Genomic DNA, 24123 nt, shown 5'->3' on the forward strand with positions numbered 1-24123 from the left:
CTGGAACACCTGAGGATTGGAAAACAGCTGATGTAGTTCCCATCAAAAAAGGGGGAAAAAACAGACCCAGGAAATTACAGACCAATCAGCCTAACATCAATACCGGGGAAGATATTGGAAAAGATCATCAAAAAATGGATCTGCAAAAATCTAGAAACAAAGTTATAACTAAAAGCCAGTATGGGTTTGTTAAAAACAGATCATCCAAACCAATCTTATTTCATTCTTTGACAAAGTGACTAAATTGATACTATCCACTAGTTGTCTACTTTGTCGAATGCCTTGTTGAAGTCTAAGTATACTATGTCCACTAAATGCTGTGGACATAGCATACTTAGACATCAACAAGGCATTCGACAAAGTAGACAACAACCTACTTCTTGGTAAGCTAGAAAAATGTGGGATTGACAACATCACCACCAGATGGATTTGTAACTGTCTAATAACCATACTCAATGAGTCATCCTTAATGGTACTACATCTACATGCAGGGAAGTAAGCAGTGGGGTGCCACAAGGCTCCATCTTAGGCCCAGTACTCTTCAATATCTTCATAAATGACTTAGATGAGGGAATAGAAGGGGAACTATTAAATTTGCAGATGACACTAAGCTGGCAGGAATAGCCAACATCCCGAAAGAGAAGCTCAGGATCCAAAAAGGTCTTGACAGACTTGAACAATGGGCCCTATCCAACAAAATGAAATTTAATGTGGAGAAAGGCAAGGTTTTAAACTTAGTCAGGAAAAACCAAAAGTACAAGTACAGATTAGGTGAAACCTGGCTCAAAAATAGTAACTGTGAGAGGGACCTTGGAGTCCTGGTGGACGATCACTTAAACGTAAGCCAGCAGTGAGCTGCAACCGCTACCAAAAAAGCTAATACAATCCTTGGTTGTATAAACAAAGGCATAGAATCAAAATCACGTGAAGTATTAGTACCACTTTATAAAGCCTTAGTAAGGTCACACCTGGAATACTGCATTCAGTTTTGGTCACCACATTACAAAAAAGATGTTGAGACTGTGGGAAAAAGTGCAAAGAAGAGCAATTAACATGATTAAAGGCCTGGAGACCAAAACATATGAAGAACAGTTGCAGGATTTGAGTTTGGCTAGTCTAGAAAAAAGAAGAACTGGATGGACATGACAGCAATTCCGTTATTTGACAGGTTGCTACAAAAGGAGGGGGTCAACTTATTTTCCAAAGCACCAGAGGCAGCAGGACAAGAAAGAATGGATGGAAACTAATCAAGAAGAAAATTAAGGAGAAACTTCCTAACAGTGAGAACAATTAATCAGTGGAACAGCTTGCCTTCAGAAGTTGTGTGTGCTTCATCACTGGAGGTTTTTAAAAAAAGACTCGACAGCCACCCATCTGAAATGATATAGGGTCTCCTGCTTGAGCAGGGAGTTGAACTAGAAGACCTCCAAGGTCCGTCCCTTCCAGCTCTTTTCTGATTGATTCAGATGGTCAGGCTGAGCTTTATTCAGATTGTTGAGGCATATTGGATGAAAGATGTCATTTTGAGACTACTTTAAAGATTATTGATTGTATTGCCTCAAAACTTTCAAATTTCCAGAATCACCTTGGACAACAAGTTGGGCAGCTTATAAATTTAATAAATAAGTAATATTGGAGAAAGTATCCAATGAAAATATTCTTCTTCATTTATAATAAAGCAAAAATCACTGGCCTGAGATTCTTGTTGAATCTATAGGCCAACATGTTTGATTATCTTGAAAATCCCTTGGAAGGCCAACTAAAAGTGGCATTTAGTAAAGAAGAAATCTTTAATTGATTAATTTACCAACCATAATTAATATTTTGTATAATAATTCATGTGTTTGAGATGGTAGGCATATAAATGTAATAAATAAATAAAATACTGTCTGGTAATATCTTTTTTGTATTTCCCATAAATATACATAGAATCTGACTGGTTCTGACTAGAATCTGATTAGGCTTGTAAAGTTGCCAAAATGTGTGTTGGATCATAGTATGATTATATTGTTGTTGCAATGGGATCTAAGAAAAAAACATAGAAAGGGGTAATTTATTTCTATTCTTATTCTGATAAGAGTTGTTTCAAACATGGCCTATTTAAAAATGTTCGTAGCATAGTTTGTGCAGAATGTATGAAACAACAATGTCTCTTTGTCTAAGCAGCTGCCAATTCATTTGCTATGTAATGAGAACATTCACGCTTCTCTAATTGCTACCATTTTGGCTTGTGTTTTTTTTTTTAAGATAGCTTTTCTGACATTATTGACGAGTACATTGAAAGTGACATTTGAAAGTCTTTGATGCGGTACACAACCAAGAATTAAAAGACAAACGTGCTTCAGTGCTTATACAGTAGATATGGTTAAAATAATAAAATAATTGCAGTATATCTAAAGCCATACTCACTCTTGCTTAATATTATAGAGACAATTTTTCCGTGTAGTTGAAGGCCAGGTTATTAGCAAAACCGGTGAACCTTGAAACTAGAAAAATAAAAAGCAAGAGGTACATTGAAGTCATAAAATGAGATACCTTGTGAACATATGAGCATCTTACACTTTCTGTAATTGGATTTGTATTTTATGACTTTTTTGTTATTGTTATATGGAAGTTTCACCAAAGTCATAGACCGCAGGATGAATATGAACTAAAATTCCAGCAGTAATGGAATAGCTAGTCCACTAGCAGCTTTGTGCATGATCAAGTCCTAGAGCAGTGGTTCTCAACCTTTCTAATGCCACGACCCCATAATACAGTTCCCCATGTTGTGGTGACCCCCAACCACTTATACATCACCGGGTGCCAGGGGCGTGGCCAAAGGGGGAAAAAAGGTCGTGTTTGGCGACCCCCGTGAAATGGTCGTTCGACCCCAAATGGGGTCCCGACCCACAGGTTGAGAACCACTGTCCTAGAGCAAAGTAAGTAAAGCTTCTTTCCTGAGAGGGCAGGTGGACCAGCCGTGGACCAGCCATCGAATCAATATAAATGATACTAAATAAACTATAAAACATTAAAAAGCAGGAGGAACATTTTGCTACCATTTATATCAGGAAGGGTGAAGAGGTTGCCTCATGACGAAATGGGTGGCAAACTAGTTTAATAAAACCTATTATTAAATTAAACTAATGTAATAAATAAATCGCTAAACAACTGCAGCGATTCACTTAACAACAGTGGCAAGAAAGTAAAATTGGGCAAAAGTCACTTGACAAATGTCTTGCTTAGCAACAGAAATTTTGGGCTCAGTTGTGATCATAAATTAAAGACTTCTTTTTGGTGATCAAAGGGAGTGACAAAAATGACAGAATTCTCCATCCTCAACCAAGGTTCCTGCTTGTCCCTACTGCATGCATGCACCCTCCAGCAGAAAATCTTTAAGGAGAGAGGGATTGGGAAGATGGATGGGAAAGGTTTACATTCTGGACATCGGATTACTTCAGAAAAACGATGGGGAGTTGGAGAGGTTACTGGAATCATTGCCAAATCAACCTGATTGCTCAGAAAGAACAAGTGAAATATAATTACTAAAAAAAGGCAGATGTTTTAAATAGGTAATTCCATCCTTTGGCCATCTGGCAATCTCCCATGCCAAATGAAAACTGCTTGAATTTTCAGCCAGCCAGCAATATTGGCTGAAAAACCTGGTAGCAGTAATCCCAGCATGACTGGTAAGTGCCAAATTGGACCATTATATAGCTTTAAGTATATCAGTTATGTTAGACGTTATGTTTCTGTTAGGACCTGTGATCAAGGGAAACTGTTTCCAATGCTGAAATAATCTCTGCAACTCTTCAGTAACGTGAAGCTTGTGGGATAATTTTGCTGAAGCAAACAGCTATGTCCTTTGTCCTAGCCATAGCACCCAAATGAAAGATGTTACATGTGCATTACTGCATAGTTCTTCATGGCTGCCTCTTCAATTACTGTAGTTCTGTAGATAAATTGTCGATGCTTGCAATGGCCTTCCACACAGTAACTCTTATGTTTTAGTTAGCAATAGTAATGCTTGTCTTTCTGTGTTTATCTAGAAATAGCCAGAGCTAAATATGTGAAATATTTCATACAGTCAGCACCCTGTCTGTATTTTCTAAGTACTCTTTTGAAGGATAGGCTTTTTTAATCTACATTTTTATTTTATTTACTTGACATTTAGGAGGTTAGTGTTTTTATTCCCTTGGTCTAAGCAATAATTGAACTACTGAAGGAATACTTACAATTAAATTACCTACAGTGTTATTTATCAGATTGTGGTAAATCAGAACAGGGGGCCCCAACTCCTGGGCTGTGGACCGGCATCGGCAACTGGGCTGTGCAGACAAGCAAAGCCCCATCCATGGGGTGCAGGCAGCACACAAAACCACGCTCCCTCCAATCCACGGAAAAACCTCTGTCCGTGGAACTGGTTCCTGGCACTCAAAAGGTTGGGACCGCTGAATTAGAAGTACTAAACTCTGATTGCAAAGTCAGGTCTTAACCATACAGAAGTTCTGAAATTAATTCTAGAGACTTCTATTAGAATATGAAACATCCAGTTCTATAAGCCATTAAGTCTCTTTTTGATTGTGGCAAGATAGAAATATGTTTAATAAATAAAAGTCCCCAACAATGATAGAGTGAGTATTTATAGATAGGCTGGGGGGGGGAATACAGAATTTTATTACCCACTAGAAAAATAAAAAATTATCCTTACCTACAATAGTTTGCAGGATACAGAATAACGGTTTTAAGTTACAGAAAGGCAGGTTCCAGTAGAAATTTTTTTTGAAAAGTTTCTAGAAACTAAGTGCCATTTAATCTCATGTAATAAAATTAATTAGCAAGGAATATTGCAAACTCCACTTTATTAAATGTTTTCAAATGAGGCAGAAATTGCAAACATAATTGGACTTGATGGCATTATTATAGTCCTTTCTGTCTCTGTGTTAACTGTTTTCAGTGAACACTTCAGAGAGGAAATCTAACAACTTAAAATTGACCTGTTAGGGCTTCTATTTAAAAAAAGATTTCTTGTTTCATAAGGCCTTCCCTCTAGTTTTATTTTCTTTGCCTCATATCTTTTCCTCCTACAAAAATCATCAGCCACTTTACAATATCAATGTTATTTCAGTGTATGTATTGCCTACTGCTCTTATCCTGTTAAGGGTAGAATTACACAACTTTTATAAAACATTATCAGATTCAAAGGCCAGTCTGACTTTGGGTGCTGATTTATAGTAAAAAAAAAAAAGTATATAAATGAATTTAAAGCCATAAAAATATTAACAAACAACATTTTGAGCTGAATACTTTTTCTTGTAAGGTTTATATCATTTAATTCAAATCATTTAATGAACTGTTGCTCCATGTTATTATTAACATCAGTTAAAAATAATGATGTGCAATAACCAATAAATCTAGCACAGTAAGCATTAGATCATTATAACTTGTCTTTGTTATTCATTTCATTCACATGGATCATGATGGATGTTTCTTATATTCACATATTATCAAACTAATTCTGTAGGAGTTTCATACCAATTTATCATTTAGAGTATCTGTAATTATTTCACCAAAAATTCTGAAATATATATATGTGATTAAAAAGGAAGTATTCCAGTGCACAAGCCAATCTCAGAAGAAACTATTGGACAAGTATTGTCCTGAAATGTTACAGATAGTTTACTTTTAATAAATGTTCCATTCTCCCCCTCTTAAAATGTTTTTTTTCTTTATGATTTATTTCCTCTCCTTTCACAGCAGAAAAAAACATGCTGTGAAAAAGTGTGTAGGAGTTAATAATTTTATATTAAAGTTTCTTTTATTAGATAGTAACTTACTTGGATCAGATGAAATATAACCTATGCTCAGTGGTGGGATTCAGCTGGTTCGTACCACTTCGGCAGAACTGGAAGCTATTTTTTTGTTGGCCAGGGCCAGAATGGACTTCCAGAAACGGCATCCATACAGAGAACCGATTGTTCACATATTTGAATCCCACCACTGCCTATGCTATCTGAAAATAACATTAGTGGAATTGCAAGGCAGAGTCTGTTGCAACCATTTCCAACTTAAGAACATGAAAAGATGAATAATGATAGAAACATAATATTTTGCAAATCCTGTTGACAGTTTCTAAGTCAGACTACAAACTAAGCCTTATGTACACTTACAAACTACATCATTTAATATATTGCATTTTATTCCTATTTAGATTTTTCACTTGGTGGAATCATGAGAGTTTAATTAGAAATAAAATTTTGTGCATCAATAAGGTGTGATAGCTCTGGGCTTTGTGTATACATGAGATTAACCCCAAAAGATATCCTATTGTTTTTCAAATGGACGTTATTTGAAATGGGCATTAGAACTGTGTAACCCAAGTGAACAAGAAAAGAGATTATGAATTGGCAAGATAGGCAAGACCATGCTTGATTGCCTCAAGGAGCTCCTTGAACAGTTTGGGAAGAAGATCAAGCTGCTTTAAGGTGCTGTGTTCCTGGCTCCTGTATGCGCCAAAAATGACTGAATCTAAAGTATTGCACAGCCTCATTATCTAATAAGGTCTTGACAGTGTATCCTTTTGAAGTTTATAGGAATTTCTTGTATCCTCACTGCTTTTTGAGCACTATAGATATTGAAGTACTGTCTCCATTCTGTAACTACTTTAATGTCTTTAACTTTGTGAAGAATTATTAAATGCTTATGTTCTGTTCCTTCTGTATTTTTCTGTAGGATGGGTCACTGGGCAACATTGATGATCTGGCTCAACAGTATGCAGATTACTATAATACCTGTTTTACCGATGTATGTGAAAGGATGGAAGAACTGCGTAAACGAAGGGTATCTCAAGACCTTGATATGGTAAGATGATAAGGAAGACTACTCATTTGCAAACTAAGAACACATTTTAGGATTTCAGGAATGTCCTCACAACAACAATCCTTTTAGGTGACATGGGCTGAAAGAGAGTGATTGGCTCAAAGTCACCCAGCCAGCTTTCATGGGTAAGGAAGGACCAGAAACTCTTTGAGTTCTAGTCATCGGTTGCAGAGGTCTCCCCTGTATCTAGTAACACCTCTGAGATAGAGAGGTCATCCTCAATCATCCATAGACAAATGTGTATCCTATGGCACAGAACATATTAGACTAGAGATCTAGCCATAAAAGCTTCCCTGGATATCCCAGTCTTTGCTAGAGAATAAGTACTTGGTTATGTAGCAGAATGCATCTAGCACATCCACAGTATGCCATTAGAATAGTTTTCTGAGATCCAAGTGATTAATCTCAACTCCCATTGTTTGAACAAATTATGTTGATCTTCAGGATGCCAACAACAGACCTCCTAGCAACTCTTTCCAGTCTCAGGATACAACAATTCATCACATGCTTTCCATCCATTTTCCAGGGAACAGAGGCAACAAATGTCTTCAGTGATCTGGATCTCAGCTGGTCATTGTATATGCAAGGAATCACCTCATTAGCCTGGAATATGATAGCAAAACCATTGAGTAAAACCCAGCATCCAAAAGAACTTCTGCTTCCTATATTTACAGCCTAATGTTGGCTAGCTTTGCTCAGAAGGACTAAAAAGTAGAGAAGGTTCCCAATGTCAATTTCCACTTCTTAAGGCCCGGCTTTTCTACAATGAAGCATCCTCTGCATACAGTTTTTGGCCCATTCCTTAGTCCCAGTGCTGTGGAATAATCTTACATGTTCATACCAAGTGATATATGAAAGGCCTCTCTATTAACTCCATTAAACACCTGCCAGCATTCATCATGGAACCTCCAGCTTGTACTTTGTCCTCACCTGGCTCCATTCAATCACTTGTACATACCTTAGAGCATCTAAGATGGAAGGTAACATTTCTGGTAGCCAAGATATTATCATAAATAGGCATATTCTCTGCCCAAAAGGAGTTCTGCATCATCCAGCCAGACATCATTGCTCTGCAACTACTCACAACCTTCATTGCTAAGGTGAATTCAGTCTTTCATCAAAGCCAGGAAGTGATTCTCCCTCGATTGTGCCCTAGGCCCAAATCTATATTAGAGAAGGATCATATAATCTGAACAATAAACTACTGGAATTAAACAGAGGAATTCACAATCTTGGACAGTCTCCTAGTTTCTTTCGGCAGCTCACACTGATATCCAGGCAGATCAAGACTTGTATCAAGCTATCCTTTGAAACTTAGAACAAATCAATCTACAGAGAATTGAAGGTCAGTCTACTTGAAATACTGCCACCTCAGCTGCCATATAGTCCTCCATGTCCTTCTTACATCTCAGTTAGAGGTGTAAATTAGCTTCTTTTGGCTAGAGAAAAGTTCTCAACAAAGTCTAGGTCTCTCTAGGAAGAATCCTACCTCAGGGATAGCTCTGAATATGTCTCACTTAAAAAGACCCTGGCTCAGTAGATTAAAATTAAATGAAGACTTAGTAGATTAAAATTAAATGAAGACTCCTCCTTAAATGAAGTGGAGTAAGACATCCAGCCTACCAAGGTATTATCAGAAAAAAGGAGTTAATGATTGGAGACCTTGTCAGTATTTGCAATCCATAAATATATCTCTGCTGTCCTCCCACTTTTTCAAATGTTTTATCTTTGAGTGTTCTTTCTGACTTGTCATTCTTGAAAATGGGGGAAGAGTACTTTTCCCTCTCATGGGAGCCATCATTGGAATCTTTTCTGTCCTGGCCTCCAGAATGTTCAGCCTCTGATGTAGAGAAAGGATTTTTGGTATAACTCCATTCTCTAGTCCTTATGTGGCAGACAAAATAGAAAATTTTGAAGCATAATTTTTAATCCATAGTAAGGTACACTCAAGTTGGGTGGCACAATTTAATTCAGTGATTGTAAGGCAGTAGACCACAGGTGTTAAACTCGCTGTGTCATGTGATGTGTCGTGACATATCGTGACTTTTTTCACATTGCCGGAGCTAGGGTAGGCGCGGCCTCTGCATGATGCAACCGGCCCATGGGCCAGCAATTTGACACCCCTGCAGTAGAGCAAAGAGGCATTACTAAACAGAACAATAGTAGAGCAAGATTGTATGTGTGGGCCTGTGTGTTTTCAAGCGCTCTCTCGGATAAAGCACTCTGTATAACTTTCCTGTATTAAGCATCTTATTTATTTTGTTGCTCTGAAATTCAGAATGCAGCATTGTTGTAAAACACCATGCGTGTGGCAGGTCCTTAATTGTTGCTTGAATCATATAGCCTTATTTCTTGTTGGTTTGCTTATACAAATTTACTTTTAGAAATGGACACTATATAAGATGCAAGATCTGAGCAAGCCTGGCTGGCCTTAGCAATTTTTTTGCTTCCAGGGCACATAGCATTCTTTGTCATCTCCCACACAGCTGGGAAATAGTGCCTATTTTTTTCAGGAAGCTACAAAACTAATCTATACATGGAATCTATAGCACAACATAGCTCAGATTTCTAGTGATTAAAAAAAATAAAAAGAATCTGAAGGACTAAGCCAGAACCCATTATTAAAAAAGAACTTTGTATATTTACACACTAAACTAATAATCTCTTTAAAAAAATAATCCTGTATTACTTAAAAGAGCTTTTTCCTCCATGAAAACAATTAATTTACTTTCTCCAGAGGTGTAAAAAGTGCCAAATCCTCTTGGTAGAGCCATAATTTATACCAAAGCCCTTATTTGTTGAGTTCAACAAATAAACAAAAGGCTGACTCTTTCCATTAAAAGAATGTAATTAAAAGCCTACTCACTGGCAGGCTGTTTTGTTGTCTAAATAACTAGTTATAGCATGTAGGGAGACTCTGCCGGTATTACAAAATCACTGTAAACCTCACATTAGGAGCAACTCCCCCCCCCCCCAAAAAAGCTTAAGCTCAAATGTTAATTGATTTTAGTGCAGCAAGCCCCAACTTGGATGACCCCAAATATGCTGGCAGAATTGGTAGACTTTCTAGCCAGGGTAGTTAGTTTAGAGAGTCATAGTCCAATCTTTTGAGGAATTCTAGTTTGAGATAAACTGATCTAAATCAGAGATGAAAGTCATCTTTCTGTATCCAAATGAAAGATACAGCAGTTCTGTTTTATCTTCCCAACCTACCATACAATGACCACTTCAGATAATACCTCTTAGGGATGAAGTTATTTGCCTCCCAAGGAGGTATTTTGTAAGGCATGTCCTAGCAATTTCTTTGGTGTTAAGGTAGCCTATTTTATGGATAGAGAACTCCCTTCAATTTAGCTAGATGAGATTAATTTGCATCATATCATTATTCAACTGAGCAGGTGGGGAAAGCCCAATGAGTTGAATTAGTGGACCTCAAATATGGAAAGCAATTAGATATTTGGACCTTAATAAATGCAAGCCAGAATGACTGAAAGCTCTTCTGTATATGAGGAAAGAGTGATTAGAAGAAAAAGACTAGCAGGTGCTGGTACAGCCACAGTATATTATGTGTCAAGTATTTCAAGTGATCATTCAACCAGACTGTCACCTCTACTGTGCCCATCTACACAAATCAAAAGTAACATCCTTATTCTTATTTTTGTCAGTGTTCCTGAACTTGATTGTCTATGTTTGCTCTACCTGCAGCGTGGGGTAGGTGAAACTTTAGTGAATAAACTTTTCTTCATCATTCTGTCTCTTCTACTTTGAAAAGCAATGCCTCTGTTCCCAGTCTTCTCCCTTATTCTGTATGTATGGATTTAGTACATTTGCATGCAGTCAATTATATTCATTTCATATAGCCCATTTCTTAACTGGACTATTAGATGAACATTGCACAAGAGACATGGTAGCAGTCTGGTCTCTGGGATTTATATCTGTGAGTTCTACACCCATATATATCTTGTTCACAATATTCTAAAGAAAGAAAGTTCTTTGATAGTAACTCTGTCTTCCTTTCACACGTGTATTGTCTAAACATAAGGCAGCTTCCATTTTTCCACACTTCTCTGCAGAAGTAGCATTGTTAGGCTTATTCTGGAGATTATCTTAACATGACATCTCAGACCTTTTTTGCTTTAGCAACTCATGTGTTGGGTGTGATCATTGAACTGAATGGCCCCAAGAGCTGTATTTGAAAAACATCAGTGTTGCATAAATATACTTCTACCATCAGACAACAGTCTCGGTGTTTGATTTGTTTGGCCAAAGAAGGCGATACAACTCTGACCTAGTGCCAATGTTTATTAAGTAAGCCTGTTGTAGCAGATCCACCCATTTTTTAGCACCTCTGTAAAAGCAATTTCTTTGACTTGTAGCTAAATGAGTACCAGAAGTTACTTTATAGTGTATTTACTATTTGTAAATCCCTAGGTTCCAATCGTCCAGAGCCAAGATCCTTATCCATATCAAAACTGACTTGCACAAGGAGCCAAACTAACACTAATCAAACTAGTTGATCAGTGTCAAATTTCAAAACACATAGTATACTTCTAAGTGTTGTACAATAGACAGTAACAAGCATTTTTCCTAGTTGCCTTCTTTATCCAATACTTGGGAAGGCTTTAAAAAATTGGACCATCTGAGCACAGCAACTTAAAACCTCTTCTGAGAATGAGGGTGTATGTATCAGCATGGCATCATGGTTAAGATGTGGAGTGCTACTAAAGAGACACTGGTTCTAGGCCAATCTCAACCACTGAGAATCTTTGGGCCAGTCATTCTCTCTCAACTCAACCTACCTTGTGTTGTTCCTATTGTGGGGAAAAAAATGGAGAAAGTATTACCGACACTATTCCTGGAGAAAAGTTGGGGTATGAATCCAGTAAACAAATAAGTAAACAATATGTTGCTGCTGCTGTTGCTTCCTTGTTATCTTCATGAAATGGGGTTAACTTCTGTGAAACTGACTAGCACACCTGCTTGCAGAATCTGAGTCTGCAAAAATCAGATGGATATGCTATATGTTGCTAGCCAAGGTTGTCAGTGTTAAGATAATTGTTTTATCCTTGGGTGCTAAGGGTTGTATATTGAGGTTGCATGTTACAATTTTGTGTTTTTTAATCCTTATTCGCTGCCAGAGTGTGAGATGGGCAGCCATATAAATCAAATAAATCAAGAAAGCAAGTTTGGCATCATGAAGAGCTCTGCTTTATTTTTCTGTCACTTTCTAATATTGCTAAAAAAAATTAAGTAATGTTTGCAGCAATTCAACACTATCTCTGTCAAAGCAAGAGGCTTATGAGGGATGAGAAGGGTTAATCATAATGGTTCACGTCTTTTCTCCTTACTTGGAGCACCTTTGCCCCTTCCCATTCTCCCCATTGGATGATGAAGAGATAGGTATGGAATACCCTTGAAACCCACTGTACTTAAAACAATGTTTGTCAAAGTGCTTGCAGCATCAAGAGTGCAGAGAGAGGCCAGGAGTTGAAATAGAATGTACAGAATAATATAGGGAGGAAGAAGATAAAAAAATTATGTCACTTTCTCTTGACAGCATTGACTTTTTCCTCTCTGTAACTCATCTGCCTAGGCAGCTGTGCATGGGCAGGTTCATTTCTCAAAGTGAAGGTTTGCTGCTTAGAGTTGCAGTCCTCTAAATACTGACTGGCCCGACTATTAAACATATACCAGTCATGGAGAAACCATGGAGGTAGATAGATCCTCAAATAACCCGATGTTGTTTATGCTATTATGACCTTGAATTGCACCCCAAAAATAGATTGGCAACAGGGTACATTGCAGAGAAGAGATGTCACATGGACATGCTGAGGCATTCCCATCGGTGCCTATTTTGCTGTATTCTGGACTAGCTGAAGTTTCCAAGTAGCTTTCATGGCATCCCCATGTGGAGTGCATTGTAATAGTTGAAACTTGAGGAGTTGTTGTTGTTAATTGCAAAGTCGTATCCGACCCATCGCGACTCCATGGACAATGTTCCTCCAGGTCTTCCTGTCCTCTACCATATTCTGGAGTCCATTTAAGTTCACGCCTACTGCTTCAGTGACTCCATCCAGCCATCTCATTCTCTGTCGTCCCTTTCTTCTATTGCCCTCAATCTTTCCCAGCATTAGGCTCTTTTCCAGTGAGTCCTTCCTTCTCATTAGGTGGCCAAAGTATTCAAGTTTCAATTTTAGGATCTGGCCTTCTAAAGAGCAGTCGGGGTTGATCTCTTCTAGGACTGACCAATTTGAACGCCTTGCAGTCCAAGGGACTCGCAGGAGTCTTCTCCAGCACCATAGTTCAAAAGCCTCAATTCTTTGGTGCTCAGCCTTTCTTATGGTCCAACTTTCACAGCCATACATTGCAACTGGGAAAACCATGGCTTTGACTATATGCACTTTTGTTGGCAGGGTGATGTCTCTGCTTTTTAGTATGCTATCTAGATTTGCCATAGCTTTCCTCCCCAGGAGCAAGCGTCTTTTAATTTCTTGGCTGCAGTTCCCATTTGAGGTGATCTTGGAACCCAGGGAAATAAAATCTGTCACTACCTCCATTTCTTCCCCATCTATTTGCCAGGAATTGAGGGGGTCGGATGCCATGATTTTGGTTTTTTTAATGTTGAGTTTCAAGCCAACTTTTGCACTCTCCTTCTTCGCCCGCATCAAGAGGTTCTTTTGTTCCTCTTCATTTTCTGCCATTAGAGTGGTATCATCTGCATATCTTAAGTTGTTGATATTTCTCCCGGCAATCTTAATTCCAACTTTTGATTCATCTAGCCCTGCCTTTCTCATGATGTGCTCTGCGTATAAGTTAAATAGGCAGGGTGACAGTATAGAGCCTTGCCGGACTCCTTTCCCAATTTTGAACCAATCAGTGGTTCCGTGTCCAGTTCTCACTGTTGCTTCTTGACCCGCATATAAGTTTCTCAAGAGACAAATAAGATGGTCTGGTACTCCCATCTCTTTAAGAACTTGCCACAATTTGTTGTGATCCACACAATCAAAGGCTTTAGCATAATCAATGAAGCAGAAGTAGATGTTTTTCTGGAACTCCCTAGCTTTTTCCATGATCCAGCGTATGTTGGCAATTTGATCTCTAGTTCCTCTGCCTCTTCGAAATCCTGCCTGTACTTCTGGTAGTTCTCGATCCACATACTGCTGGAGTCTAGCTTGTAGGATTTTAAGCATAACTTTACTAGCATGTGAAATGAGTGCAATGGTGCGATAGTTTGAACATTCTTTGGCATTGCCTTTCTTTGGAATTGGAATGTAAACTGACCTTTTCCAATCCTGTGGCCACTGTTGAGTTTTCCAAATTTGCTGGAAAATTGAGTGTAGCACTTTTACTGCATCATCTTTTAAGATTTTGAATAGCTCAGTTGGAATACTGTCACCTCCACTAGCTTTGTTGTTGCTCAGATTTCCTAATCTAATTCCTTTTCACTTCACATTCTAGGTTGTCTGGCTCGAGGTCAGTAACCACCCCATCGTGGTTATCTGCGGCATTAAGCTCGTTCTTGTATAGTTCTTCTGTGTAGTTTTGCCACCTCTTCTAAATCTCTTCTGCCTCTGTTAGGTCCCTGCCGTTATGGTCCTTTATCATGCCTATCTTTGCATGAAACATTCCCTTCATATTTCCAATTTTCTTGAAGAGATCTCTGGTCTTCCCTATTCTGTTGTTTTCTTCTATTTCTTTGCACTGCTCATTTAAAAAGGCATTCTTATCTCTTCTAGTTATTCTCTGGAATTCTGCATTCAATTGGGTGTATCTTTCTCCTTTGCCTTTCGCTTCCCTTCTTTCCTCAGCTATTTGCAAAGCTTCCTCAGACAGCCATTTTGCTTTCTTGCATTTCTTTTTCTTTGGGATGGTTTTAGTTGTTACCTCTTGTACAATGTTGTGAACCTCCGTCCATAGTTCTTCAGGCACTCTGTCTATCAGATCTAATTCCTTAAATCTATTTGTCACTTCTACTGTATATTCATCAGGAATATGATTTAGTTCATACCTGAGTGGCCTAGTGCTTTTCCCTACTTTCTTCCATTTAAGCCTAAATTTTGCAACGAGAAGCTCGTGATCGGAGCCACAGTCAGCTCCTGGTCTTGTTTTTACTGACTGTATAGAGTTTCTCCATCTTTGGCTGCAGAGCACATAGTCAATCTGATTTCTATGTTGACCGTCTGGTGATGTCCATGTATAAAGTTATCTCTTGAGTTGTTGGAAAAGAGTGTTTGTTATGACCTTTGTATTCTCTTGATAAAATTCTATCAGCCTGTGCCCTGCTTCATTTTGTACTCCAAGGCCAAACTTGCCTGTTATTCCAGTTATCTTTTGGCTTCCTACTTTAGCATTCCAATCCCCCATGATGATAAGGACATCATTTTTTGGTGTTAATTCTGTAAGGTGCTCTAGGGCTTCATAGAACCGCTCAATTTCATCCTCTTCAGCACCAGTGGTTGGGGCATAGATTTGGACTACTGTGATATTGAATGGTTGCCTTGGATTCGAACTGAGATCATTCTGTCCTTTTGGGGATTGTATCCCAGTATTCCTTTTCCTATTCTTTTATTGACTATGAAGGCTACTCCATTTCTTCTGAGGGATTCTTGTCCACAGTAATATACCTGATGGTCACCTGAGTTAAATTCACCCATTCCTGTCCATTTTAGTTTGCTGATTCCTAAGATGTTGATGTTCAGTCTTGTCATCTTTTGTTTGACTACGTCTAGCTTGCCTTGATTCATGGATCTTACATTCCAGGTTCCTATGGAAAAAAGATCTTTATAGCATCGGACTTTCCTTTCACCACCAGATGCATCCACAGCTGAGCGTCCTTTCGGTTTTGGCCCAGTCGCTTCATTCTTTCTGGAGCTACTAATACTAGCCCTCTGCTCTTCCCCAGTAGCATATTGGGACCTTCTGACCTGAGGGGCTCATCTTCCAACATCATATCTTTTTGCTTTTTGGTACTGTCCATGGGGTTTTCATGGCAAAGATACTGGAGTGGTTTGCCATTTCCTTCTCCAGTGGAGAGTTCTGACAAAATGTGAACCTTGAGGAGACTAGGGCATAAATAACTGTCTGAATCCGTCCAGGAAAGGGTACAGCTGGCACACTACACTCAGCAAAAGCCCCCTTGACAATAGCTGCTAGCTATTCTTTAAGCAGTAACAGTGATTCTCAGATTGCAGAATAAAGATGGAAAATCCCAAGAAACAGGGTGCCCTTATATCCATAATCATCCAGTCTTGATAGGATTCAGTCAGTTTGATTTCATGTGTATCTCTTTCCATGATCTGGAAAGAGATCTTATAATTTGAATGACCATTTGTCTCATGGCTGAAACCCATCAAATATCTTTCTGTCGTTGGGAAATTTACCACTTCATCCTAAAATCTCCCAGTCAATGCTCTTTCATTTAGGGTGGCACTATTATTCATTCATTCAATCATTCATTCATTCAAAACCATCTTTTATTAATGTTAATATATTTTATTTCAATTACAATTTTATTAGCTGACATCTGACTTTGTTTCACACAGAGAATATTTTCTTATAATCATGAAAATGCAAGATTATTGCATTTTCAAATTCAATTCAGCCTAATTTCAGTGAGAAGACTGCAGCTAGATACCTATTAAATACTAATAATATTAACATATTAAGGGTTCCTAACTACTTATATTCCTTTACTAAGAGCAGCTATATTTAACAAATACATAGAATTTATGAGCATGGTATTTAGATACACTGGATTGCTGATAAATGTTGAAGTGCACATCTTTTTAAAGTAAATAGTTATATGTGTGCAACAATTTATTAGTTAGACATTTTTGTTTTCTTCCTGCCATTTGCAAATTCATCCAAGCAGTTTGATGGCAAAAATGATTTGTACTTCTACCATTAGAGAATAAAACAAGTGTGCCAGACTGAGTTGTCTTTCCTTGTCTTATTTATTACTGTTTGTAGATGACTTACCATTTAATATTTTATTGTAGCAACAGATAACATAATAAAATACTCAGCAAAGTGGAAGATGCATAATTGTTACAGTGCAGCAAAGTAGAAGATCTGCTTATGTTACCTGTGGGCCCACAATTTGCTCACTAGCAATTAATCATTTAAGGCAGACAATAAGAATTGATACTGGAAGATAGTATGAGATTTGTAGACTAAGAACCTCTGGCACGATATGGCACAATGCTATGTTATCAGCAGGGATAGAGCACTTGTGGCTTGTCCTCAGATTATAAAGACTTTAAATGTATGCAACCTCCAAGAAAATAATTTACCTTAAGTAAATTGGAACAGAAATGTAAATCAAGGAAGAACATATGCTTCAGAGCATATCATTGTTATATTTTCTCTGAGGCATCCTTAGGTTTGTAGTCTACAAATCTCACAGGCCATTGGTATTCAAGCAAGGTCATTCTTCTTTTCCCCCTTAATATTGATAGTGAATCCCCTCCCCTGCCTTTTTTAATTCTGAATTTTAGTTATTTTATTCTTGTTTTAACTGTTTTTATTATACTTATATATAGCTTTCATGTTTTTATGTTTATTTGTATACTCCCCAGTTTCTCTATCAGGGAGATGAACAGTCTCTAAATATCATAATATAAAAATAAATGAACGAATAAAAATACATATTTTTGTATTAAATATGTATTAAAAATACATGTTTTTAATTCATTACCGCTGCAGTCCTTTTCATACTCACTCTAAGCTTCACTCAACTTATTTTTAGCTCAGGTAGGAGAGTTGTTGGTTCATTTTTCAGTGTTCATTTATCACTTTGCTGGATGAAGACTAGCAAAACTTGTGATTTTATTATCTGAAGAACAGTTAAATGCAACCTTAAGACAAAGATTTACATGAATGAAGGCAAATACATGTGTCCCGGGATAATGTTGCAGGATCCAATATGGTCAGTCACTGGCACCAGAGGTACAGAGGTTTATATGTAGATCTACATTTCTTATTATTTGTTCTCTTCTTCATCTCTTTCTAGACTACACATTGGTCTTATGAGTAAAATTTCCTTAGTGTTGTCACTGTTCATACAGCAGAAATAGCAGAGTCAAGGGCCTGTGGAGATCATGGGGTGTGCCCCTCTGGATTGGCCCCGGTCTTGGAAAGGATTTCAGCTTCTCCCATTTAATTGGTATCAGGAAATACTTACCAATAAAGGAGAATATTTGTGGCTCAAGGTTGAAATGAGTGGTCCTTGGTGCTCTCTGAGCTTGGATTGTTTTCTTGCAGATGTTTCATTACCCAAACTGATGATGTTACCTAGTTTGGGAAATGAAATGTCTGCAAGAAAAGAGTCAAGCTCAGAGAGCGCCAAGGACCCCAGAAGTGTTTACATTTAAAACCTTTCATTCATTTAGTTTCAGATTCTTCTGAAATGTCTGTCTCCCAGTTGATAACTGAAGTTGTGATAAGAATTAAAATTGTTGGTTGCAAAAGTGGCTTAGCTTACTCATAGCCTTGTTATATGATTGTTATCTACTCTTACATGCTTGCAATCGTATTTGCTTAATGCGGTGTTGTATTTTGCAGGAAATTGCAATATTTCAGATTTGTTATCTCACTTCTAGATTTCTAAACCATCTACATACAGTCCAATGCTAATGTTATGCCAGGCCACAAATGCTTAAGATGTGATATACCAGCATTGGTCTAAATGTGTGAGGCTGTTCCTTTTGACAGTAGAATCATACCAGCATTGTTCCTGAGTGTGTGATACCATTTTTAAAAAATATGTTTAATCTTGTATATCAACGAATGATATCTGCAGCACTGCTCTTTTATGTCTGCTCCTCCATCAATTCAATAGGCCTCATTTCTGAATAGATAAGATTGTTCTTTCAATGTATTGAGCCTCAGAATGTCTTCTAGAGATCAAAGGTTTGGTCTTTTTTTCCAGTGTAGTTTTACCAAATGACATTTCAGTGTTTTCTGTACCTTAAAACTTTGGAATTCTGCAGCCAATTTATCAATTGGCTTACTTAACGTACACTGCAATACATGTCTTCTTCCAGGTGAATTGTATTTAAAATTCAAGTCACCCCCTCTCCTGGCCTTTTTGAGACACTCTTTAATGGAGAGGAAATGAACCAAAATTGTAATTAAATATTTTTATTCTAGAAATCAGTGTCAGAATGCTATCTACAGCACTACTTAACATGGACAGATCATGTTTTCAGTTGTAGCTGAATAAGCTAGTACAGAAATACTTCTCAGTTACATATCCCATTCTTTTAAAATATGGCTGAAACTATAGAAATCCTTTATCTGATTTGTCCCATACATGTTGCAATGAATATGTATTCCAGAAAAAATGTCATTCACAGTTCTACCTCTCAACAAAAGTATATAGATTGCTGCATAGAACTGTGTTTGTTATGCCCTCCTAAAATAAAAACATAGAATAAAGCATCTAGATGCATGATACATATATTTTTACTTCAGGCTGACTTGAGTTGGGAAACTCTTATTTTAAGATGAAGCATAATAAATCTGTGGTACACATTATCAAAGGTAGTTTTTGTACAACATGCCACAAATTTTGCAATACACTAAGCACAAAGGCAGCACTTCCCCTGGGACCAAGAGTGCATCTGCATGCCAGGAGCAGCTTCCAAACCTTGCAAAAGATGTGGATGCTTTCAATGTTCAAAGAGAGGGCCTCCATTGTGTTCTTGCAAGGTGTGAAGCTCCTTGCCCTGGAATTATCTGAGCCTGGAAAGGGGACATCTGTTTGCAAAACACTGCAGGATAAGAACAGATGTGCATTCCTGCCATATCTGGTGAGCAGGGAACAACATCCCTTTACATGAAGACAGAGGACCAGAGAAGGCCTATCTTAACATACTTGCTGAACAATAGGGGGTAAAGAACACATCTACAGTTTCCAAGATTTTGTAATGGAACCCCTTTCAATATCTCTGGCCCATGGGAAAATGTGAGAATCTAGCTTTCTTGATGGCAAATGTCTGTAAGGCTTTGCATAGACCTAACCTTAGTCATCATAATGTATATGATTCAAAGAATCCATTCTCTGCCAAAATGTATAAGTAATGTCAACTTTTAAGATGGATGAACTTCAGCTTCCAGCACACTGGCTGGGGAATTCTGGTAAAAAAAAAATTGCTGAGTTTGAAAAACTCTAGTTTAGGCTAATATACTTACTGTGTTTGATTCCATTCTTCAGCCCCTCTATTGAATATAGATAGGAATGAGGAAGTGGGAGAGATTGATTAGGAAAAGGCAATAAGGTCAGTGGAAAAATTATGGAAAAATGTTTACTTGAACACATCTCTGTCATAGGCAGCTGTACCAAACCAAAATTGCATCAGAATAACAGCATATAATCCATAACATTATGATGCAAAAAAAATGGCTTTGCATCCTTGGATCCTGACAGGTGGCCCAAGCTTACACTTCTCAGGTTTTGCACCATGACATCGCGGGTCATGGATCACTTGTTCCTCAGCTCTTTGCTATTCACCTATAGACTTCTGTGGTGTCCACATAGCTCATCTGACAGTGAGAGAGAAACAATATATTTTCCTGCCAGAACAGTCACATGAGGTATGCGGGTAATATTTCCAATGTGAACATAAGAAAAAAGGCTATGGGATACTAGTAATTATGTAATGTATCTCTTAGAATTATACTGTAATATAATAACCCAACAAAATAGCTGTGAGGAACTATTTTATTTTCACTCTTCACTGAAGAAAGTTCGGTATTTTATTTCATTACAATTTATCTATAGGCATAAGCCAAAAAAACATTACTTGTCCTTAGATTAGATTAAACCAGGGCATCTGGTTTTATCTAATCCTATTTATCTATCCTGTTTTGTTCTATCATTATTTCATTTCTCTATTTTTAAATTTCTGTCTTTGTGTGTAAACCATTTCATTCTTCCGTAATGAATATGGATCCTTTGCTTTTAAAACTTACGATAGAAGGCAAATGTGTTCTACTTTTTACATCAATTTTATTAGAAACATATTTTGCTTCTTAGACTGTTGTTTTGACCTACTTTATTTTACCATGGCTCAGAGGGCAAAGCTGTCAAATTCTGATCTGATTTCTTGGCTTTATTGGCAGCGTGAAAGAATGCTAGCCAGTACAACTGGCTCAGAAGATAACTGAGCTTATGACATACAGCCTGCTCTCTCTCTTACTTTGCCAGATTAATGGAACCATTTTGAAGCTTATCTGTTGCTACATGGTGGTGTTTTGCTGGCAGCAAGTAAAACTTTGACAGCTTCTTGCTTTACCTACAGATAATCCTGCCCTTAGTTTGGGTCTCTCATAGTAAATGTTGCAGTGATATTTTTATTTGAATGGTATCTAGTAATATACAGACTATATTTAACAATAACAGAATAACAGAGTTGGGAGGGAGCTTGGAGGTCTTCTAGTCCAACCCCCTGCTCAGGCAGGAAACCTCATACCATTTCAGACAAATGGTTATCCAGTGTCTTCTTAAAAATCTCTAGTGTTGGAGCAAGTTCCAACACTAGAGGTTTTTTCCAGTTCCACTAATTAATTGTTCTAACTGTCAGGAATTTTATCTTTAGTTCTAGGTTTGTTGTCTCCTTGATTAGTTTCCATCCATTACTTCCTGTTCAGTCTTCAGGTGTTTGAAGAATAGGTTGACCTCCTATTCTTTGTGGCAGATATTGGAACACTGCTATCATGTCTCCCCTTTCTTTCTTTTCATTAAACTGGACATATCAAATTCCTGCAACCATTTTTCATATGTTTTAGCCTCCTGTCCCCTAATCAATTTGTTGCTGTTCTCTGCACTGTAATCTCAATATCTTTTTTATATTGTGGCGACCAAAACTGGATACAATATTCCACATGTGGTCTTACCAAGGCATTATAAAGAGGTACTAACACTTCACATGATCTTGACTCTCTCCTTCTGTTAATGCAGCCTAGGTGTCAGGTCCACCATTTGTATTCTGGTGTCCTGCCATTGTGCTGAGGGGAGGGGGGATGGCATGTTTGTGATTTTTTGTTTCTGCTGTTCACTTGGGAATTAGGGAGGAGGACTGTTTTTGGAGATGGGTCAGACTTCTTCCCAGCTAGTTTTTGCCAGGTTCCAAGTCCTTTGCGCCCTGAGTGTGAACTGTTATCTGCCTAGTACCTCAGCATTCTCAAAATATCTTCTCGGCATCATACTGGCTGCCAGTGGACTGGTCAGGGGGGGGGTTGAGTTTGGGAAACCGAAATAATTGCTTTATGCTTTGCGCGGGACCTTCAGATTCTGCCTGACTTTACTGCATCCAGTTTCTCTCAGTAAAAGTTCTTTTGATTCAACTCAATGGATTCAAGAGTCCTATTTTCTTGAGGGCCTGGCTGGGGACACTAGGACTGCACTGACCTTTTTGGCAGCTGCAACACACTGTTGGCTCATATTTCAGTGATTGTCCACTAGGACTCCAAGATCCTTCTCATAGTTACAGCTATTGAACCAGGTACCACCTTTTCTATTCCTATGCATTTGGTTTTTCTTGCCAATATTGTATATAACATATAACAGTAAGCCTTCATAAATCAAAAAGACCAGTAATATTATATAATTATTTTAAGTATCCCTTTTCCTCCTTTCTAATTCCTTCATGCTTTCTATTCAGTTTTTTGCTATCTCATGTTACTCATCTTTTTTTTTTTTTGTACACTGAAATGTGTTGAATATATATATGGATTCTACTTTTAGAAATATTTCTCTTGATAAGGCTGCACAAAGAAGAAATGGCCAGATATGGATAGTTCTAACAGAACATAGATATATTGCTTTAATTTTCAATAGATTGAATCCAGTGTAAGTTGAATTTAATTTCCAACTAGATCTACTGGAGAAGATTTAAGTCATGACTAAGTTTCTTTCTAGTTGACTCAAACAACACTAGTTTGGTGTATTGGTTAAGGTGCTGGGCTAGAAAGCAGGAGACTGAATTCTAGTGCCCCTTAACATGAAGGCAACTGGGTGCTCTTGTACCAGTCATTCTTTCTTATCTCTAGGAAGTAGAGAATGGCAAAGCACTTCTGAAATTTTGCCAAGAAAACTGAAGAGACTAGTCCAAGCAGTTACCAGGAGTCAACAATGATTTGAAGGCGCACACACACAAAAAAACCCAAAGGGGAAAAAAAAAGAAAATTACATACATTATGACCCTAAATTATCTACTCCAAAGGTAGCATTTCAGACTAAGAGTCCCATAATTTATAATTCAATTCTGAGGTACATTCTTTTGCTTCTTTCTGCAAGAAAAAACAAATACATGCAGTATTCCTTATAAATTATAGATGAGGACTGAAATGATTCCATATGAGAACTCCTTATCTATGGAAAGCTACCACATCAGGAAGAAAGAGAGAACCCTTTTCTGTAAATGGTTTTTCACAAGATGTAGGAGTTTTTTTAGAATATTTTTTGTTTGTTTGTTTTTTTGGTGTTACACATGGAGAATATCAGTGTTCCATTCCCTCCCAGCATTTTACGCATTTTGAAGAAGATTGCACAATGTGATTTCTGTTTGATCGCTAGAACCTAACCCTAAGATTTTATTTCTGACAGATATCTGAGGTTCTTGAGTGCTTGTAAGGGGAGAACTTCACTCTACAAAGCATATTTTCTCTTTTCTATGATAAACTTGTTAGCTGGAGACTTGGTTTCCACCCTTTTATAATACACACCTGTTGAAGACCAAAATTATGAGTCAGGCATCTCACTATATCCTTTGGATTTTAAGAAGTAGTGGTATGTCCAGTCATGTTTCTTGGCCAATACCTCATTTGAATAAGAAGAGCTTTGTATGTATACAGTAAAAGGTCCTGTGCTGTTTCTGAGGTTCCCTCAGTGCTCTGGGGAAGATTTCAAGAAAGATGCAGAGGATTGAAGACGAGAAACAATTTATTTTGCTTAAGAAAAGAAGTTTAGCCAGATAGCAAGTCTGTGTTTCACAGTATTCCAGTGTCTTTAATGTGCTGCTGCTGATTTACAGATATCAAGACTCTTCCTTAAGACTCATATTTTAATTCCAAGGACATTTTCCTACCAGTTTTCAAAAGTTACAAAATGAAGGATGACTCCCCTACCCCTTTGCTAAATAAAAACTAGAAAAGAATAAATCAGTAGATATGTTACAGCATTTCTATTTCATCTAGTGCCATATGTACAATGGCAGATGTAAACTGGAATTAAATTACACACTAATGTAAAATTATTAC

The 24123-nt window shown here is 37.7% G+C and overlaps 1 protein-coding gene across 4 annotated transcripts in view; it reads left to right on the top strand.

The window, feature by feature from the left end:
* SASH1 (SAM and SH3 domain containing 1) overlaps positions 1–24123 on the top strand; it is a 590968-nt gene that overhangs the window by 466426 nt on the left and 100419 nt on the right. For all 4 annotated transcript variants that reach the window (XM_039346873.1, XM_039346876.1, XM_039346874.1 and 1 more), the window contains exon 2: positions 6715–6843. In XM_039346873.1, the coding sequence (XP_039202807.1) occupies positions 6715–6843 (129 nt within the window). The remainder of the gene's footprint in view (positions 1–6714; positions 6844–24123) is intronic.

The sequence above is a fragment of the Crotalus tigris genome, unplaced genomic scaffold (genome assembly GCF_016545835.1).
Source record: "Crotalus tigris isolate CLP2741 ecotype Arizona unplaced genomic scaffold, ASM1654583v1 scf7180000018030.5226217, whole genome shotgun sequence".
Classification (NCBI taxonomy): domain Eukaryota; kingdom Metazoa; phylum Chordata; class Lepidosauria; order Squamata; family Viperidae; genus Crotalus; species Crotalus tigris.